Consider the following 17,891-nt stretch of genomic DNA (forward strand, 5'->3'; position numbering starts at 1 on the left):
AACTGCCAATCTTAGTTGGCAGTTAACTGCCAATCATAGTTGGCAGTTAATTTGCATATAGCCCTGATTAGCCAATGAAAAGGGTATCGTCGTACGCCAATTACCATTTTTCTCTTTTATTAGTGTAGACTAGAGGCCTGGTGCACAAAAATTTGTGCACTTGGCAGGGGGTGGGGTCCCTCAACCCAGCCTATGCCCTCTTGCAGTCTGGGACCCCTCGGAGGATGTCCACCTGCTGGCTTAGGCCCGCTCCCTGGGAGATCAGGCCCAAGCTGGCAGTCAGACATCCCTCTGGCAGGCTGGCAGCCCTCGGGGGATGTCCACTAGCCAGCGGGGAGCAGGCCTAAGCTGCAGTCTGACATCCTTAGCACTACTGAGGAGGCGGGAGAGGTTCCCACCACCACCGCTGTACTGGCAGCCATCAGCCTGGCTTGTGGCTGAGCAAAGCTCCCCCTGTGGGAGTGCACTGACCACCAGGGGTGGCTCCTGCATTGAGTGTCTGCCCCCTGGTGGTCAGTGTGTGTCATAGTGACCAGTGATTCCCAGTGGTTCTGCTGTTAGGGTCAATTTGCATATTACCCTTTTATTATATAGGATAGAGGCCTGGTGCATGGGTGGGGGTCAGCTGGTTTGCCCTGAAGGGTGTCCCAGATCAGGGTGGGGGTCCTGCTGGAGTGCCTGGCCAGCCCGGGCAAGGAGCTGAGGGCTGTTTTCAGACTGGCCAAACCCTCTTCAGGGTGGGGGTCCCCGCTGAGGTGCCTGGCCAGCCTGGGTGAGGGGCTGATGGCTGTTTTCAGGCTGGCCAAGGCCCCTCCCCCCCGCCCCCCGGCAACAGAAGCTCCCAGCCTCTTCTTTCTTTCTTTCTTTCTTTCTTTCTTTCTTTCTTTCTTTCTTTCTTTCTTTCTTTCTTTTTCTTCCTTCCTTCCTTCCTTCCTTCCTTCCTTCCTTCCTTCCTTCCTTCCTTCCTTCCTTCCTTCCTTTCTTTCTTTCTTTCTTTCTTTCTTTCTTATTCTGGGATTTATTTACCTTCTATAATTGAAACTTTGTAGCCTTGAGAGGAGCTCAGAGCCGGCCAGGGCGGGTGGGAGGGAAGCCTCCTGCTCGCTCCATCTCTGTGGCCATGCTGGCTGAAAGCAGGTATCTGGGGTTTATATATCTTCTATAATTGAAACTTTGTTGCTTTGAGTGGAGCTCAGAGCCTGCCGTGGCAAGCGGAAAGCTTGGCTTCCTCCATCATTGGGGCAACCAAGTCTTCTGCTTGCTCCAGCTCTGTGGCTGCCAGCCGCCATCTTGGTTGGGTTAATTTGCATATAGTCGCTCTGATTGGCTTGTGGGCATGGCTTAAGGCATAGCGAAGGTATGGTCAATTTGCATGTTTGTCTTTTATTAGTGTAGATATTATTTAGCTATGTTTTAGCAATTTTGAGATTCTAGAGCCAATTACAATGATCTAAGGCATTTACTTTGGCAAATTCTGTAACAGAGATAACTTACTAACTGTTTAATTTTTTAACTTTAGAATGCAATCCATTATTATTTAAAAACTACCCTTTAATATGGAAATCTTTGGGTCATCTCTGCCATCTTTCTTTTGAAAAAAAACAGTCTTTGGCTTTTATTCTGTAGCATCGTAAAGAGATTAAGGTTAGCTCAAAACTATCTAACATCCAAAATCGAACCGTGTGCACACATTTTTTAAGCTAACTTCTCTCTTTACACGTGCACAGAAACCTCAGATGCATTTCTAAATTCTGCAAAACTTTTCATGGCGAGAAGGAGACTTTTCCTAGAACACTCGTGAGGGGGCGTACATGTTACAGGATCACCACGTGTCTCCCTTCCCCCACCTCCTATTTGCTTTAGGGGAAAATTCAGTAATGGTCTGGTTGTCTACTGTTTGTTTGTTTTTGTTTTTAAATTAAAGGCATGCTTGGAATTAGCTGGCCTTTGTTTAAACTTCCCTGGGTTGCAATTTTTTTAAAATTAAACCTTTATTGTTCAGATTATTACAGTTGTTCCTCTTTTTCCCCCCTATAGCTCTCCTCCACCCAGTTCCCACCCCACCCTCTGCCCTTACCCCTTCCACTGTCCTCATCCATAGGTGTACGATTTTTGTTCAGTCTCTTCCTACACCCCCACACCCTTTTCCCCCCAGGAATTGTCAGTCCACTCCCTTTCCATGCCCCTAGTTCTATTATATTCACCAGTTTACTCTGTTCATCAGATTTTTTATTCACTTGATTTTTAGATTCACTTGTTGATAGATGTGTATTTGTTGTTCATAATTTTTATCTTTAACTTTTTTTCTTCCTCTTCTTAAAGAATACCTTTCAGCATTTCATATAATGCTAGTTTGGTGGTGATGTACTCCTTTAGCTTTTTCTTATCTGTGAAGCTCTTTATCTGACCTTCAATTCTGAATGATAGCTTTGCTGGATAAAGTAATCTTGGTTGTAGGATCTTGCTATTCATCACTTTGAATATTTCTTGCCACTCTCTTCTGGCTTGCATAGTTTCTGTTGAAAAATCAGCTGACAGTCGTATGGGTACTCCCTTGTAGGTAACTGACTTTTTTTCTCTTGCTGCTTTTAAGATTCTCTCTTTGTCTTTTGCTCTTGGCATTTTAATTATGATGTGTCTTGGTGTGGTCCTCTTTGGATTCCTTTTGTTTAGGGTTCTTGCACTTCCTGGACTTGTAAGTCTATTTTTTTTTTCACCGGGTAGGGGAAGTTTTCTGTCATTATTTCTTCAAATAGGTTTCCAATATCTTGCCCTCTCTCTTCTTCTGGCACCCCTATAATTCGGATGTTGGTATGCTTGAAGTTGTCCCAGAGGCTCCTTACACTATCTTCATATTTTTGGATTCTTTTTTCTTTTCGCTTTTCCGGTTGAGTATTTTTTGTTTCTTCGTATTTCAAATCTTTGACTTGATTCTTGGGATCCTCTTGTCTGCTGTTGGATCTCTGTGTATTATTCTTTATTTCAGTCAGTGTATGCTTAATTTCTAGTTTGCCTTTTTTCATATCCTCCAGGGTCTCACTAAATTTATCAGCGGTTTCCAGAAAATTCTTGAAAAACCTTGTAACAGTGGTTTTGAACTCTATATCCAGTGGTTGCTTTCCTCCATTTCTGTCATTTGTGACCTGTTTCTTTGTCTCCACATTTTTTATGCTACGCTGTGTTGGTAGAGTGGCTTTGTGTGCTAGGTGACCTATAGGGCCCAGTGGCTCAGCTTCCCCAATTACCTGAGGTGGACACTCTTGGTGCACCCCTTTGTTGGCTTTGTGCACAGTCTTATTGTAGTCTTGTTGTAGTTAAGCCTTGATTGTTGTAGTAATCACTGGGAGGAATTGACCTCCAGGCCAATTGGCAGTGAGAATCAGCTGTGTCTGCAGTGGGAGAACTTCTGTGCTGAAGACACCCTTCTGGGACAAGACTTGCTTCAGTGGGGCTTTGGTGCTCACTGAGTCTACCCCCTGAGTGTGTACCTTATGGATCTAAGGAGTTGTAATGTGGATGGTTCCACTCTGACCACTGGGTACACTGGCTCTTGGATCTAAGGAGGTGCTAATTTAGCCTCTGCCTGAGGCTACCCAGCAGGAGCTACAAAGAGATCTGCAGATTCCCCTTCCTTTTTGGGAGTTTGGAGATGCCCAGTTGAGGCCCAGCTGTGAAGCAATGCAAGCTGCTGTGGGGCCTTGGGCCTTCTCTTGGAAGTTCTGGGTCTGTCTGGCCCAGCTGCAATTTGTTAGGTAATTTTCAGATTGCAAAGGGCCAGGGCATTCATATGCAAAAGCCTCTGCCACAGCCTGGGTGGGGCAGGGTCTCAGGGAATCAAAGGGCGGAGCAAGCAGCTATGGCTGATCCTCAGCCCTGCTCTAAGGGGCCCGGCCACTCAGGAAGGGAGCAGCCAGGTGAGCTCTGACTCTTCATACAAGGTTAGTTGGAAAACTACTGTGACCACGAAGCAAGGCCCGGGGTCAGAGGAGTTTATGCAGTTGCTTAAGGTGCCGTTGCACCAAAAGAAGGTACCGGGGCTGGCCTTGGTGGGACTGGCTGGTAATTGCTGCAAGTACCTCTGAGGGAAAGCCGCCCTCAAGTTCTGAGTTCTGCCTGATGCCAGACAGTCCAGTTTCTCCCTGTATGAGTCTGGGTCCCCAGAGACTTTCCGGGACTGGAGTTCAGAGCAGTTGGGAGCTTGTGACTCCCTCCTGATTAAAAAAAACAGCCGCGTCCTCAGGTGCCAGCCCCTTTCTGCGCATGCTCAAGCCTCCATACCTCTGCACTTTACTTCCGCAGCTCCTCTGAGTTTCAGTGTGCTTTTCTCTTTCCTTCTAGTTGTAGAATTTCCACTCAGCCAGCCTTCCTGTGGTTCTGGATGATGTCCGTTTTGTCTTTTCGTTGTATTTTTGAAGTTGTTGTGAGAGGCAGCAATTTCCGGTGTTTACCTATGCCGCCATCTTCATTTTTCCTGGGTTGCAATTTTTACAGATTTTACACTTTTCAAATTAATCTTAAAATCTCAAAATATTAACACAGCACAATAAAATCATAAATCAGAGAAAAGCATATTAAATTTACAATACAGACACATAGAAAGAATTTAACTAGCTAAGAGTTTCTGGTGGTCTGGGAGGGAAAGAAAAAAAATTTAAGATAAAGAATTATTGGCAGTTGCTGAGAAATTCCTTTAATACTTTCTACTTGGCCCAGCCCGGTACAAGTAGTTTGAGCCCCCAGCAAAATGAAATATGAAGTCGCTTTCACTTTCGGCCGAGCTTCTGCATCCAGCTGTAAAGGCTGGGCAACTGTGAGTAAAACCTTTCTTATTTTAAGGTTCGCAACACAGGAGACAAGGTCAGAGAGCCAGGCAGGTCGAAAAGAAGGAACTTTAATCTGCATTCCCGGGTGAGGTTCATGGGTCCAAGGGTGGGGCCAGTGAAGTCTCGCCAAAAGGGAGTGGAGGCACTTTTTTTATACAGCTGTTCAGTGAGGGCATGGGAGCATGAGCTGTGGGAGTTTCCGCCGCGGGCAGGTCTGTCATGGGTTCCAGGAAGGAACCAGTATCTGTGTCACCATCTACCTGGTGCACTGGTTTGTTACGGGTTCCAGGAAGGATCCAGTGTCTGCGTGACCACCTGCCTTGCGGTTGCATGCAGCGGCTCCTGGACTTCCCTCCGACCTAACACTTATCATCTGAGTTATCCCATCACAGTGATGCTTCTCCTGCTCTGCCTCAAACTCCAGCTCCTGCTCATAATTACAAGGCGAATCTTTATCAGGTGGGCTCTTGACTGCGGTTGCAGGAGCGACAGGCGGAGGCGAAGGAGGCACAGAGGGGGGAAGTGGTATTTTTAGAGATTCGCACCTCTCCACTGTAGGCTGTGAAGCTGTGGCCACATCCTGCTTAGACATTCTTAAACTCTCCTGCGCTGGATCAAGGTAATCGTGAATTAAAGACCATAATGTGAATGTAGAAAGGGGAATCTTCTCTGGACCTTCTGCTGTGTATCGGTCATGCAACTGCTTTCCGACCTTTTCTCACGTTTGAAAGTTGATGGTTCCCTCTTCAGAAAACCAAGGGCACGTTTCATTAACAAAATTTAAGAAATCAAGAATCTGACTACTCTTAACAGAGCATCTTCGAGCTTTGAGCATATTTTAAGCATTTGAGAGTAGAGGTCTTTCCTGAGACCCTGAATTGCCCATGTTTTACACATAGCCAATGCAACTTACAATATCCACTCCTTTCCTTACTTCTTTAGTCTGTTGTGCAGCACACTTCTCGTAGCAACCCCCTCGCTTGACTTTTGAGAGTTCCCCTGTAATCAAGTCCCTGGATCCGAGTGCCAAATGTAAATATTTCTCTCCTTTCTGCATCCAGCTCAGCGAGAGAGTGGACCAGTTCCTGAGTAGGGGCTGCTGGGGATTGAGAAAATGAAAGAAAGAGACAGACACAGAGTTAGAAGGGAAAAGCTGGGGCCGGGTGGGACAGCTGTCCTCTGACCCAGAGCCAATACAGCGCATTCATTTTATACAGCAAAAACCAGGAAGTTTTACTACAGGTCAAGACAAAGGAGATTATGTGCATTCTTGGGTGGCCAGAGTCATATTCATTCCTGGCGCTTGGCTGGATTTAGATAACGAAACCCACCCGCTGGTGCCTGGGCTGAAGCTGACAACACTCCTGCCTCAGGCAAGGTGTGTTTCCAGGACGTGGCTCTGCCAGTGCCACTGGATTCAGCTGACAATAATTAAAGAAATGACCATGTGCCTTCCCAGGTGCTCTCTACAGTTTCTGTTGACAAATCAGCAGATAGTTGCATGGGCACTCCCTTATAGGTAACTAACTGCTTTTCTATTGCTGCTTTTAAAGTCCTCTCTTTGTCTTTTGCCCTTTGCATTTTAATTATGATGTGTCTTGGTGTGGTCCTCTTTGGGTTCCTCTTGTTTGGGGTTCTCTGTGCTTTCTGGACTTGGGAAGTTTTCTATCATTATTTCTTCAAATAGGTTTTCGATATCTTGCTCTCTCTCTTCTTCTGGCGCCCCCATAATTCAGATGTTGGTATGCTTGAAGTTGTCCGAGAGGCTCCTTACACTATTTTCATATTTTTGGATTCTTTTTTCTTTTTCCTCTTTTGGTTGGGTGTTTTCTGCTTCCTCATATTTCAAATCATTGATTTGATTCTCAGGATCCTTTAGTCTACTGTTGAATCCCTGTATATTATTCTTTATTTTAGTCAGTGTATGCTTAATTTCTGACTGGTCTTTTCCATTTTGTTGACATTCTCACTAAGATCCTTGAAAGTCTCAATAAGTCCCTTGGAACAGCGGTTGCCAACATTTCAGACCTCATGGACCACCAGTGGTCCGTGGATCACTGGTTGGCGACTGATGCTCCAAAAGTTTCCTTAAACCAGCAGTTGCAACCTTTTGGACCTCACAGACCACCAGTGGTCCGTGGACCACAGGTTGGCCACCACTGCCTTGAAGGTTTCTAGAAGATTCTTGAGTAACCTTATAACTATGGTTTTGAACTCTATATCTAGTAGTTTGCTTTCTTCCATTTCTTTCATTTGTGACACGTTTCATTATCCCTGCCTTTTGGCTGCTTCCCTGTGTTTGTTTCTATGTGTTGGGTAGCTGCTAAGTCTCCTGAGTTGATAGAGTGGCCTTGTGTAGTAGGTGTCCTACAGGACCCAGTGGTTCAGCCTCCCCAATCACCTATGGTGGACACTCTAGGTGTGACCCTGTGTGGGCTGTGTGCACAGTCTTGTTGTAGTTGAGCCTTGATTGCTGTTGGTGTCACTGGGAGGAATTGACCTCCAGGCCAATTGGCTGTGGGGACCAGCTGTGACTACAGTGGGACAGCTGCTGTGCAGGAGACTTGTTATGGAGCAAGACTTGCTTCAGTGGGGTTTTGGTGCTCACTGATTCTGCCCCTTGAGCATATCACTTATGGATGTGAAGAGTTGTAATCTGGTATGGTCTCACACTGACCACTGGGTACACTGGCTCTTGGGTCTCCAGGGAGTTGCAAAGTCATCCACTGCCTGGGACCATCCAGCAGGAGCTACAGAGAGATCTGCAGATTCTTCCTCTTTGTTTCAGGTTTGGAAGTGCCCAGACAAGGCCCAGCTGTGAAGCAAGGCGGGCTGGTCCTGAAGCAAGGCGGGCTGGTGCTGGTGCCAGGTCTTGGGGCTTTTATTGATAGGTTTGTGGCTCCCTGACTCAGCTTCAGCTTGTTTAACAGGTGTTTAGGCTTTGGAAGGACAGGCCATTCATATGCAAAAGCCACTGCGCACAGCTTGGGTGGGGTTATAAATTGGGTGGGGCAGGGTCTCAGGGAATCACCAGGGCAGAGCAAACAGAGATGGCTGCCAGTCAGCCCTGCAACAGGGGAGGTCCCTGCATGAGAACAATGACTGCTGTGAGCACCTCTGTCTGGAAGAAAGCCACCCCCAAGTTCCTGCCCCAATGCCAGACAGTCCAGTTTCTTCTCATATGTGTCTGGGTCCCCCAGAGACTCGCCCGACACTAGAGCTCAGAGGAAGCAGGGGCTTGTAAATTCAATTTGTGGTGCTAGCCTTTTAAGAGGAGCAGCTGGGTCTCAGTAGCCCGTGTGTCATTCAGCCCCAGTCCGCACTGGTTTTTACAGCCTGTAGTTCTTACTGCCAGCCCATAGGAACTTCTTTTCCCAGCTCTGGGACCCTAGGATGGGTGTCTGGTGTGGGGCTGGGACCCCTTGCTCCTCTGGGCAGCCTCCGCAGAGGTGCTCTCCCTCCTGATTAAAAAAAGCGGCACACCTGGGTGCCGGACCAGTCTGTTTTGTGCCTCCGCACCTCCTACCAGTCTGTGTGCTTTCCTCTTTACTTCTCTGGTTGTAGGACTTCCATTCAGCCAGCTTTCCAGCAGTTCTGGATGATGGTTGTTCTGTATTTTAGTTGTAGTTTTGATGTGGTTGTGGGAAGCAGTGAGCACAGGCATTTGCCTAAGCTGCCATCTTGGGTCTCTCAGTGGTTCACTCTTAATCTACTTAATTGCATGCTTAATTTCCAGGATTTCTGATTAGTTCTTTTTTAAAGTTTCAATCTCTTTGGTAAAGTACTCGTTTTGTTCATTGATTTGTTTTCTGAGAGCATTGAATTGCCTGTCTGTATTTTCTCATATTGCATTGAGTATTTTCAGAACTGCAAATCTCTGTCATTTATGTCATATATTTCCATGTGGTGTAGGTTGCTTCTGGGGGTTTTTCCTTTTCTTTCTCATCATCCTTGTTATTCATGGTATTTGCTGTTCTTTGCCTAGGCATTTATATCTGTCTGTATATGTATATGGCTGATAGCAGCTTCCTCTGAAGAGGTCTTTCTACTATTTTCCAGTAGATGGCACTGAATTGCAAGATTTTGTTTTCCTCCGTGATCTCCCTGTCAACCTCCATAGCTTCTGTAAGAAAGTACAGCTGTGCTGCTTGGGAGTGGGGTTTGTTTTGCCCTCACAGTAATGGCGACCCCTGACCTCCGTGGGGTCCCACCCCAAGCACCCCACCTGGGGATCAGTCACCGAGGGAAACAGCAGGTCTACTGCAGCAGCTCTTGGTTTACAGATAATATGCTCCTCCCTGACCCCAAGGGCAATGGGAGGCACGTTTTGGGAGCCCAAGCGGAGGCAGTCCTCTGTGGTTCCATTTCTTTGTCTGAAACTCCACTGCCTGCTCCAACAGTGGAGCTGCGCGGCCAGACCCTGTGCTCTGTCAGGCATCTGCTGGCTCAATCATTGTTCGCTCCCTTGCTGCTCCCCCTGCTGGACGGCTCCTCTCCCTCCCCACCCCTGCTTGCATCTCTCTGTTCCTCCGGTGGAAGAAAGCACCTGCTACTGCTGGCTTCCTCCACTAGGCAGAGCCTCCAGCTCCCGGCTGCAGTGCTGCACCTGCAGGCCATCTGTGCTTTCCTCTCTTCTTGTGTCCTGGTTTATTCTTGGTTGCCCACCTGTAGATGTTTCAGTATGCAGGTGTCTGAGGCCTGGGATTTCTTTGTTAAATTATAGTTGGTTAAGTTGTTGAAATTGCTATGATCTCTTTAATGTATTGCTGGATCCGATTTGCTAATCTTTTGTTGAGGATGTTAGCATCTATATTCATCAGGGATATTGGCCTATAATTTCCATTCTTTGTAGTATCTTTAGTTGGTTTTGGAATTAGGATAATGCTGGCCTCACAAAAGGAAGTCTCCCCTCCTCTTGAATTTTCTAGAGTAGTTTGCGGAGACTAGGTGTTAGTTCTTCTTTGAGTGTTTCGTAAAACTCGCCTGTGAAGCCATCCAGGACAAGTTTTTTTGTTTTTTTTATTTTTATTTTTTATTTATTTTTTATTTTTTTAATTTAATTTTATTTTTAATTAAATCTTTATTGTTCAGATTATTACATTTGTTCCTCTTTTTCCCCCCATAACTCCCCTCCTCCCAGTTCCCGCCCCACCCTCCGCCCTCACTCCCCACCCACTGTCCTCATCCATAGGTGCACGATTTTTGTCCAGTCTCTTCCCGCATCTCCCACACCCCTTTCCCCCCCAAGAATAGTCAGTCCATTCCCTTTCTATGTCCCTGATTCTATTATAATCACCAGTTCATTCTGTTCATCAGATTATTTATTCACTTGATTCTTAGATTCACTTGTTGATAGATGCATATTTGTTGTTCATAATTTGTATCTTTACCTTTTTCTTCCTCTTCCTCTTCTTAAAGGATACCTTTCAGCATTTCATATGATCCTGGTTTGGTGGTGATAACTCCTTTAGCTTTTCCTTATCTGTGAAGCTCTTTATCTGACCTTCAATTCTGAATGATAGCTTTGCTGGATAAAGTAATCTTGGTTGTAGGTTCTTGGTATTCATCACTTTGAATATTTCTTGCCACTCCCTTCTGGCCTGCAAAGTTTCTGTTGAGAAATCAGCTGACAGTCGTATGGGTATTCCCTTGTAGGTAACTGAGTTTCTTTCTCTTGCTCTTTTTAAGATTCTCACTTTATCTTTTGCTCTTGGCATTTTAATTATGATGTGTCTTGGTGTGGTCCTCTTTGGATTCCTTTTGTTTGGGGTTCTCCGCACTTCTTGGACCTGTAAGTCCATTTCTTTCACCAGGTGGGGGAAGTTTTCCGTCATTATTTCTTCAAATAGGTTTTCAATATCTTGCTCTCTCTCATCTTCTGGCACCCCTATAATTCTGATGTTGGTACGCTTGAAGCTGTCCCAGAGGCTCCTTACACTATCCTCACATTTTTGGATTCTTTTTTCATTTTGCTTTCCGGTTGGGTGTTTTTTGCTTCCTCGCATTTCAAATCATTGACTTGATTCTTGCGCTCCTTTGGTCTGCTGTCGGGAGTCTGTATAATATTCGTTATTTCAGTCAGTGTATGCTTAATTTCTAGTTGGTTCCCCAATATAACATTGAGGGTCTCATTAGTTTTCTTGTAGATCTCATTAAGTTTATAGGCGGCTTCTAAACAGTTCTTGAGAGACCTTAAAAGTGTGGTTCTGAACTCTATATCTTCCATTGACAATTTTGTCCTGTTTCTTTGTCTCCACATTTTGTTATGCTTCTTTGGTGCACCCCCTAGTGGTCTTTGTGCGCAGTCTTATAGTTAAAACTTGATTGTTGTAGCTAATACCAGGGAGGGTTTGACCTCCAGGCCAAGTGGCTATGAGAATCAGCTGTGTCTGCAGTGAGAGAACTTCTGTCCTCTAGGGAGGTGCTAATCTAGCCTTTGCCTGAGGCTATCCGGCAAATGCCTCTGTGCAGGGCTTGGGCAGGGCGGGTTGCACAGGATCAACAGGGTGGGCTGGAGAGAGCAGTTATGGCGGCTCTCAGTCCTGTCCCCAGGGGCTCTGCCTCTCTGAGTCCCAGCACCCGCTGCAAACCTCGGAGAGAAAGCTGCACTTGCTCTGACCGAAGCCAGACAGTCCCGCTTCTCCCGTTTGAGTCTGGGTCCCTAAAGACTCACCCGTATCTGGAGCTCAGAGTCTGCGACTCCCTCCCGATTGAAAACGCCAACCTCGCCCTCCGCCACCAGCTCGCGCCGCGCACTCCGCACCTCAGAATTTGACTTCAGCACTGCGCCTCCTCTGAGTGTCCGTATGCATTTCTCTTTCCTCCTACTTGTAGGATTTCCACTCAGCCAGTGTTCCTGTGGTTCTGGGTGATGTCCGTTCCGTTTTTTAGTTTCACTTTTGAAGTAGTTGTTCAAGGCAGCAAACTCCGGCGTTAACCTATGCCGCCATCTTGTTCTCCCCTTGTTTGTTTTTTTATTACTGCTTCAAATTCATTAGTTGTTATTGGCCCATTCAAGTTTCCTGATTCTTCCTGATTGAGTTTTGGAAGATTGTATATTTCCTGGAATTTGTTCATTTCACCCAGGTTGTTCAGTTTGTTGGCATATAGTTGTTCATAGTATTTGTTTTTGTTTGTTTGTTTGTTTGTTTGTTTTTTACAATTCTTTGTATTCCTGTGGTGTCAATTGTTACTTTGACTCTTTCATTTCTGATTTTATTTGACTTCTTTCTTTGTTTCTTGATGAAGTCTGGCTAATGGTTCATCAATCTTGTTTATCTTTTTAAAGGACCAGCTCTTGATTTCATTGATCTTTTATGTTGTTTTTTATTCTCTATGCCATTAATTTCTGCTTTGATATTTATTATTTCATTTCTTCTACTTCTGGGCTTTTCTTGTTGTTCTCTTTCTAATATCTTAGTTGTGGGTTTAGGTAGTTGATGTTTTTCTTGTTTCATGAGGTAGGCCTGTAATGCTATGAACTTCCCTCTCGGAACTGCTTTCACTGTATCCCACAGCTTTTGGGTAATTGCATGTCCCTTTTCATTTGTTTCCAGGAAGTTTTTTATTTCTTTCTTGATCTCACTGTTAACCCATTCATTGTTTAATAACATGCTATGTGGTCTCCATGTGTTTGACTGGTTTTGAGATTTGTTATTATAGTTTCATGCCATTGTGATCTTAGAATCCTATATAATAAAGAGCTAATATGCTAATTAGATAGATGGAGGAACAACCTTCTAGAATGACCAGTGGGTGGGGGTGGGGCCATAGGGCTGAGAGGCAGCCAGGGCCATGAGGCAGCTGGGGCTGCAAGGGTCAAGCCCCTTGCCCAAATTTCGTGCATTGGACCTCTAGTATACTTGATATGATTTCAACCTTCTTGAACTTGTAAAGGCTTATTTTGTGCCCTAACATGTAGTCTATCTGTAAGAATGTTCCATGTGCACTTGAGAATAATGTATATTCTGCAGCTTTGGGATGAAATGTTCTATAAATATCAATTAAATCCACCTGATCTAGTGTACCATTTAAGGTTGCTGTTTCCTTGTTGATTTTTTTTGTGTGAAAAATCTCCAGTGATGTCAGTGAAGTCCCCTAGTATTGCTGATAATCTCTCCCTTAAAGTCCTCCAGGAATGTTTTTTAATAATTTTTTTATTTGCTGAATCCAGATTGGTTTCTAGTGCCCTGAGTGTACATCAGCCTCTTTTGTACTTTGAGGGTTTTATTTCTATTTATTTATTTTAATATATTTTTTTTATTGATTTCAGAGAGGAAGGGAGAGGAAGAGAGAGATAGAAACATCCATGATGAGAGGGAATCATTGATCGGCTGCCTCCTACACGTTAGACTGAGCCTGCAACCCAGGCATGTGCCCTTGACTGGAATCGAACCTAGGACCCTTCAGTCCACAGGCCAATGCTCTATCCACTGAGCAAAACCGGTTAGGGCTAGTTCTCCAGGAATTTTTAGATATATATTTATGTGCTCATTTATTGGGTGCATATATATTTACCAGGGTTAAATCCTTTTGTTAGATCAATCCCTTTAGTATTATGTAATGACCATCTTTGTCTTTTTTATCACCTTTGTTTTGAAGTCTATTTTCTCAGATATAAGTATTGCTATCCCCATCTTTTTCATTTCCATTTGCATGGGAAATTTTTCCCCATTCCTTCATTTTCATGTTGTGTGAGTCTTGTTCTGAGGTGGGTCTCTTGAAGAGAGCATATATATGGGCCATTTTTTAAAAATCCATTCAGCTACCCTATGTCATTTGGAGCATTTAAGTTTATTATTATAGGTACTTATTTATTGCCATTTTTATTCTTTATGCCTATGCTCCTCTAGTTCTATATTTTTCATTCTTGTTCCAACAGTCCCTTCAGCATTTATGCTATGCTGGTTTAGTTGTAATAAGCTCATTTAGCCACCCCCCCCCTTTTTTTTTGATCTGGGAAGCTCTTAATTTTCCCTTCAATTTTATTTGTTTATTTTTAAATATATGTTTATATCAGAGAGGAAGGTAAAGGGAGATAGAGATAGGAATATCAATGATGGGAGAGAATAATTAATTGGCTGCCTCCTGCATGCCCCACACTGGGGATCAAGCCTGCAACCTGGGCATGTGCCCTAACTGGGAATCAAAAACATCTTGATTGGGTCTCTCTCTGCCTCCTGAATTTGTGTGACTTTTTCCTTCACCAGGTTTAGGAAGTTTTCTGTCAGTATTTCTTCAAATAGGTTCTCTACCCCTTGATCACTTTCTTCTCCCTCTGGCACTCCTATGATGCAGATGTTGTTACAGTTCATGGTGTCCCAGAGTTCCCTTAAACCAGGGGTCCTCAAACTTTTTAAACAGGGGTCCAGTTCACTGTCCCTCAGACCGTTGGAGGGCCGGAATATAGTTTTTAAAAAAACTATGAGCAAATTCCTATGCACACTGCACATATCTTATTTTGAAGTAAAAAAACAAAATGGGAACAAATACAATATTTGTATTTGCATGTGGCCCACGGGCCATAGCTTGAGGACCCCTGCCTTAAGCTCTTGTCATACTTTTATTCTTTTTTAAAATATATTTTTTTGATTTCTGAGAGGAACAGAGAGTGAGAGAGAATTAAAACATCAATGATGAGAGAGAATCATTGATTGGCTGCCTGCTACATGCCCACACTAGGCATGTTCCCTAACTGGGAATTGAACCATGACCTCCTGATTAACCACTGAGCCATGCTGGTCAGGCTGTCATTACGCTTTTTAAGTGTTTTTTTTTTTTTCTTTTTGCTGCTCTAATTGAGTTTTTTCTACCTTGTCTTCCAAATCACTAATTTGATCCTCTGCTTCCTCCAGCCTCTTTAAATTCCTTCTAGTGTATTCTTGATGTCAAATATGGTATTCTTCATTTCTGACTGGTTCTTATTCATGGTTTTTCTATGTCCTTTTTAATGCTGATGTCGTCCCCACTAAGTTCCGTATAGTTCCCATTAAGTTCTTTGTAGTTTTCACTAAGTTTCTTGAGCACCCTTATAACCATTAATCTGAACTCTATGTCTGATAAATTGCTTACCTCCATTTCATTTAGCTCTTTTTCTGGAGAGTCCTTCCCCCACCCCATTTCATTTAGGGGTTGTTTCTTTGTCTCTCTATTTTAGTTGTCGCTTTGTGTTTGTGTCTATGTATTAGGTAGAACTGCTATGACTCCCAGTCTTCGTGGGGTGGTCTTTTGTAGTAACTGTCCTGTGGGACCCAGTGGTACAATCTTCTTGACTTCCTGAACTGGATGCTCTCGGATTGTCTCTTTTGTCGCTTCTTTGGGCTCTCCTGTGTAATTGGGTCTTTTTAAAAACATATATGTTTTTATTGATTTTAGAGGAAGAGAGAGGTAGAAACATCAATGATAGAGAATCATTGACTGGCTGTCTCCTGCATGCCCCCCACTGGGGAGTGAACTCACATCTGGGCATATGCCCTGATTGGGAATCAAACCATGACCTCCTGGTTCATAGGTTGACGCTCAACCACTGAGCCATGCGGGCTGGGGCATAATTGGGTCTTGATTATTGTTTTCCCATTCTTCGGTGGGATCTCCTCTCAGGCTGGTTGACTGTGAGGCTCAACCCTGACCATGTCATGTGAGCTGTTGTACAGGTACAGTTGTTCTAATACTCCACCAAGAAGTTAGTGTCCCCACTTGTACAATTGGTAAGGCTCTGTTGATTGCTGTATTTAAGGATATAGTCTAGCCCTGGCCAGGTAGTTCGGTTGGTCGGAGCGTTCTCCTGATTCACCAATGTTGCGGTTTCAATCTCAGTGAGATGAGAAATGAGTAAAGCTGCAGGAGACCATGAGCCAGGAGTCAGAATGCAGAAATCAGAATTGGAGTGAGAACCGAGAGGAAGCTGTGTGTCCTTGGAAAGTTCGTTAATATTTTAAGTGTCAATTTCTCTGTCAGTTACCTTTCTGTGAGGAGAGAAGCTATTGTGATCCATTTTAACCATTTTAAAGTGTACAATTCAGTGGCATTTAGTACATTCACAATGTTGTGCAATCACCACCCCTATCTAGTTCCAAAATATTTTCATCACCCCAAAAGGAAACCCCACACTTATTAGCAGTCATTTCCTATTGCCCCCTCTCCCTAGCTCTGCACTGTTACTTTTTGTTTAAGGGCTTACCTATTCTGGACATTTGTATGAACAGAACCACACCACATGTGGTCTTTTGTGCCTGATTTCTTTCACTTAAAAGAATGTTTTCAAGAGTCACCATGTTGTAGCATGTATTAGTATTTCATTCCTTTATATGGATACTATTCCATTGTGTGGAGAGACCATATTTTGTTATCTACTCATCAGAGGGTGGACATTGACTGGTCTCTACTTTTTGGTTATTGTGAATACTGCTGCTATGAGCATTCATGTGTATGAGTTTTGTCTGAATGCCTGTTTTCAGTTCTCGTAGATATGCACCTAGGAGTGGAATTGCTGGACCATAGAGTAATTGTATGTTTAACTCTCTGAGGAATGGTCAGACTATTTCCCACAGCAGTGGCGCCATTGTACATTCCTTCCAGCAATGCAGAGTTTCCATTTCTGCTCTGTGCTTGCAGTCCTCCTGTCGAGCCAGCAGGAACACAGTGAGCGGCTACTTCCTCGCGGGCCGGGACATGACATGGTGGCCGGTGAGTGCACCCGGACTCCTCCCACCCCTCCTTCTATTGGGGCCACATCTGACCTCCAGGTCAGCCAGCATCTGCATCCTTGAGGTCACTGTCCAGTCCAGTTTAAGCAGGTGGTGATGGGGCAGGCTGAGGCTGTCAGGGGGTCCCCAAGCTGGGGGTATAGGAGTGGGATCCTGGAAATTGTGTGAAGGGCGGGGGCCTTGGAATCTGGGTGGCTCACAGCTGATTCCTTTTCCTCTCTCCCCACCAGATCGGAGCCTCCCTCTTTGCCAGCAGCGAGGGTTCCGGCCTCTTCATTGGACTGGCCGGCTCAGGCGCAGCTGGAGGCCTGGCTGTGGCAGGTTTTGAGTGGAATGTGAGCTCCCAGAGTGGGTGCAGGGTGTGGAGAGCACAACCATCCTGCAAGGCCCTGGATAGGGGCTCCACTGGAGTCCACACCTCGATGGCCAGAGGGGCACCTCCCAGCAACTTAGGTCTGCCAGTGTCCAGATGTGTTCTGTGCAGCAGTGTTCCTGGCGGGGAGGGGGAGGTCTGGTCTTCAGAATGCCAAAGTGCTGGGCAGACCAACAGGAAGGCAGCTGCTAGCCTTGGCCCAGGCCATCTGTTTACAGAGGTGCAAGGAGAGGAAGGGGCTGGCCTGAGTTCTCCTGGCAAGTCAGGCCTCCAGACCCCTGGTCCCAGTTTCCCCTGTGGAGCAGGGCTGTGGGGACTGTGCCCCCTGTCCTCACCCTGCCCCTGTCGCCCGCAGGCCACCTACGTGCTGCTGGCCCTAGCGTGGGTTTTTGTGCCTATCTACATCTCCTCAGAGGTAAGTCTGCTCCTAGAACCTTGGAGCAGCCTCCCTTGGGTCTGGGCCTTGGTCCTAATTGGTGGTGGTGATGGGCAGGACCCTCTGGCTTCACTCACAAGTTGGCAAACTCTCCCAGCTGTTTATTATGCAATTAGCATTCCTATCAGCCCAGCAAGGCGGCCCCAGGACGTCAGTCCAGGTACCTTATCTGCTGGTTTGCATCTTGGAGTCCACACCTCAGTGGCCAGAGGGGCACCTCCCAGCAATTTAGGTCTGCCAGTGGCCAGATGTGTTCTATGCAGCAGTGTTCCTGGGGCACACAAGCCACACACCTGGACAGCACATCTGAATGGCACATCTGGATGGCACACCTGGGTGTTAACACCTGAGCTGCACACCGATGCGGCACACCTGGGCTGCAGACCTGGGCGGCACACCTGGGTGGCACACCTAGGCAGCACTGTCCTTGACTCGCCCACTCTTTTAGCCCCAGCTGAGCCATCACTAAGTCTAGGGGATTCCATTTCCTGGATGTCTCTCTCTGTCCCCTGCTCTGCCCCTCACAGTCACCTTCTCCATTCAGCCTCACATAA

General features: G+C 45.5%; 1 protein-coding gene across 1 annotated transcript in view; it reads left to right on the top strand.

Moving 5' to 3' along the window:
• SLC5A10 (solute carrier family 5 member 10) overlaps window positions 1-17,891 on the top strand; it is a 76,692-nt gene that overhangs the window by 10,214 nt on the left and 48,587 nt on the right. Inside the window, exons 2-4 of the mRNA XM_081108816.1 lie at window positions 16,437-16,508; window positions 16,759-16,863; window positions 17,257-17,316. Coding sequence (XP_080964942.1) covers window positions 16,437-16,508; window positions 16,759-16,863; window positions 17,257-17,316 — 237 coding nt within the window. The remainder of the gene's footprint in view (window positions 1-16,436; window positions 16,509-16,758; window positions 16,864-17,256; window positions 17,317-17,891) is intronic.

Source organism: Myotis nattereri (assembly GCF_964212035.1).
Source record: "Myotis nattereri genome assembly, chromosome: 16".
Lineage (NCBI taxonomy): Eukaryota > Metazoa > Chordata > Mammalia > Chiroptera > Vespertilionidae > Myotis > Myotis nattereri.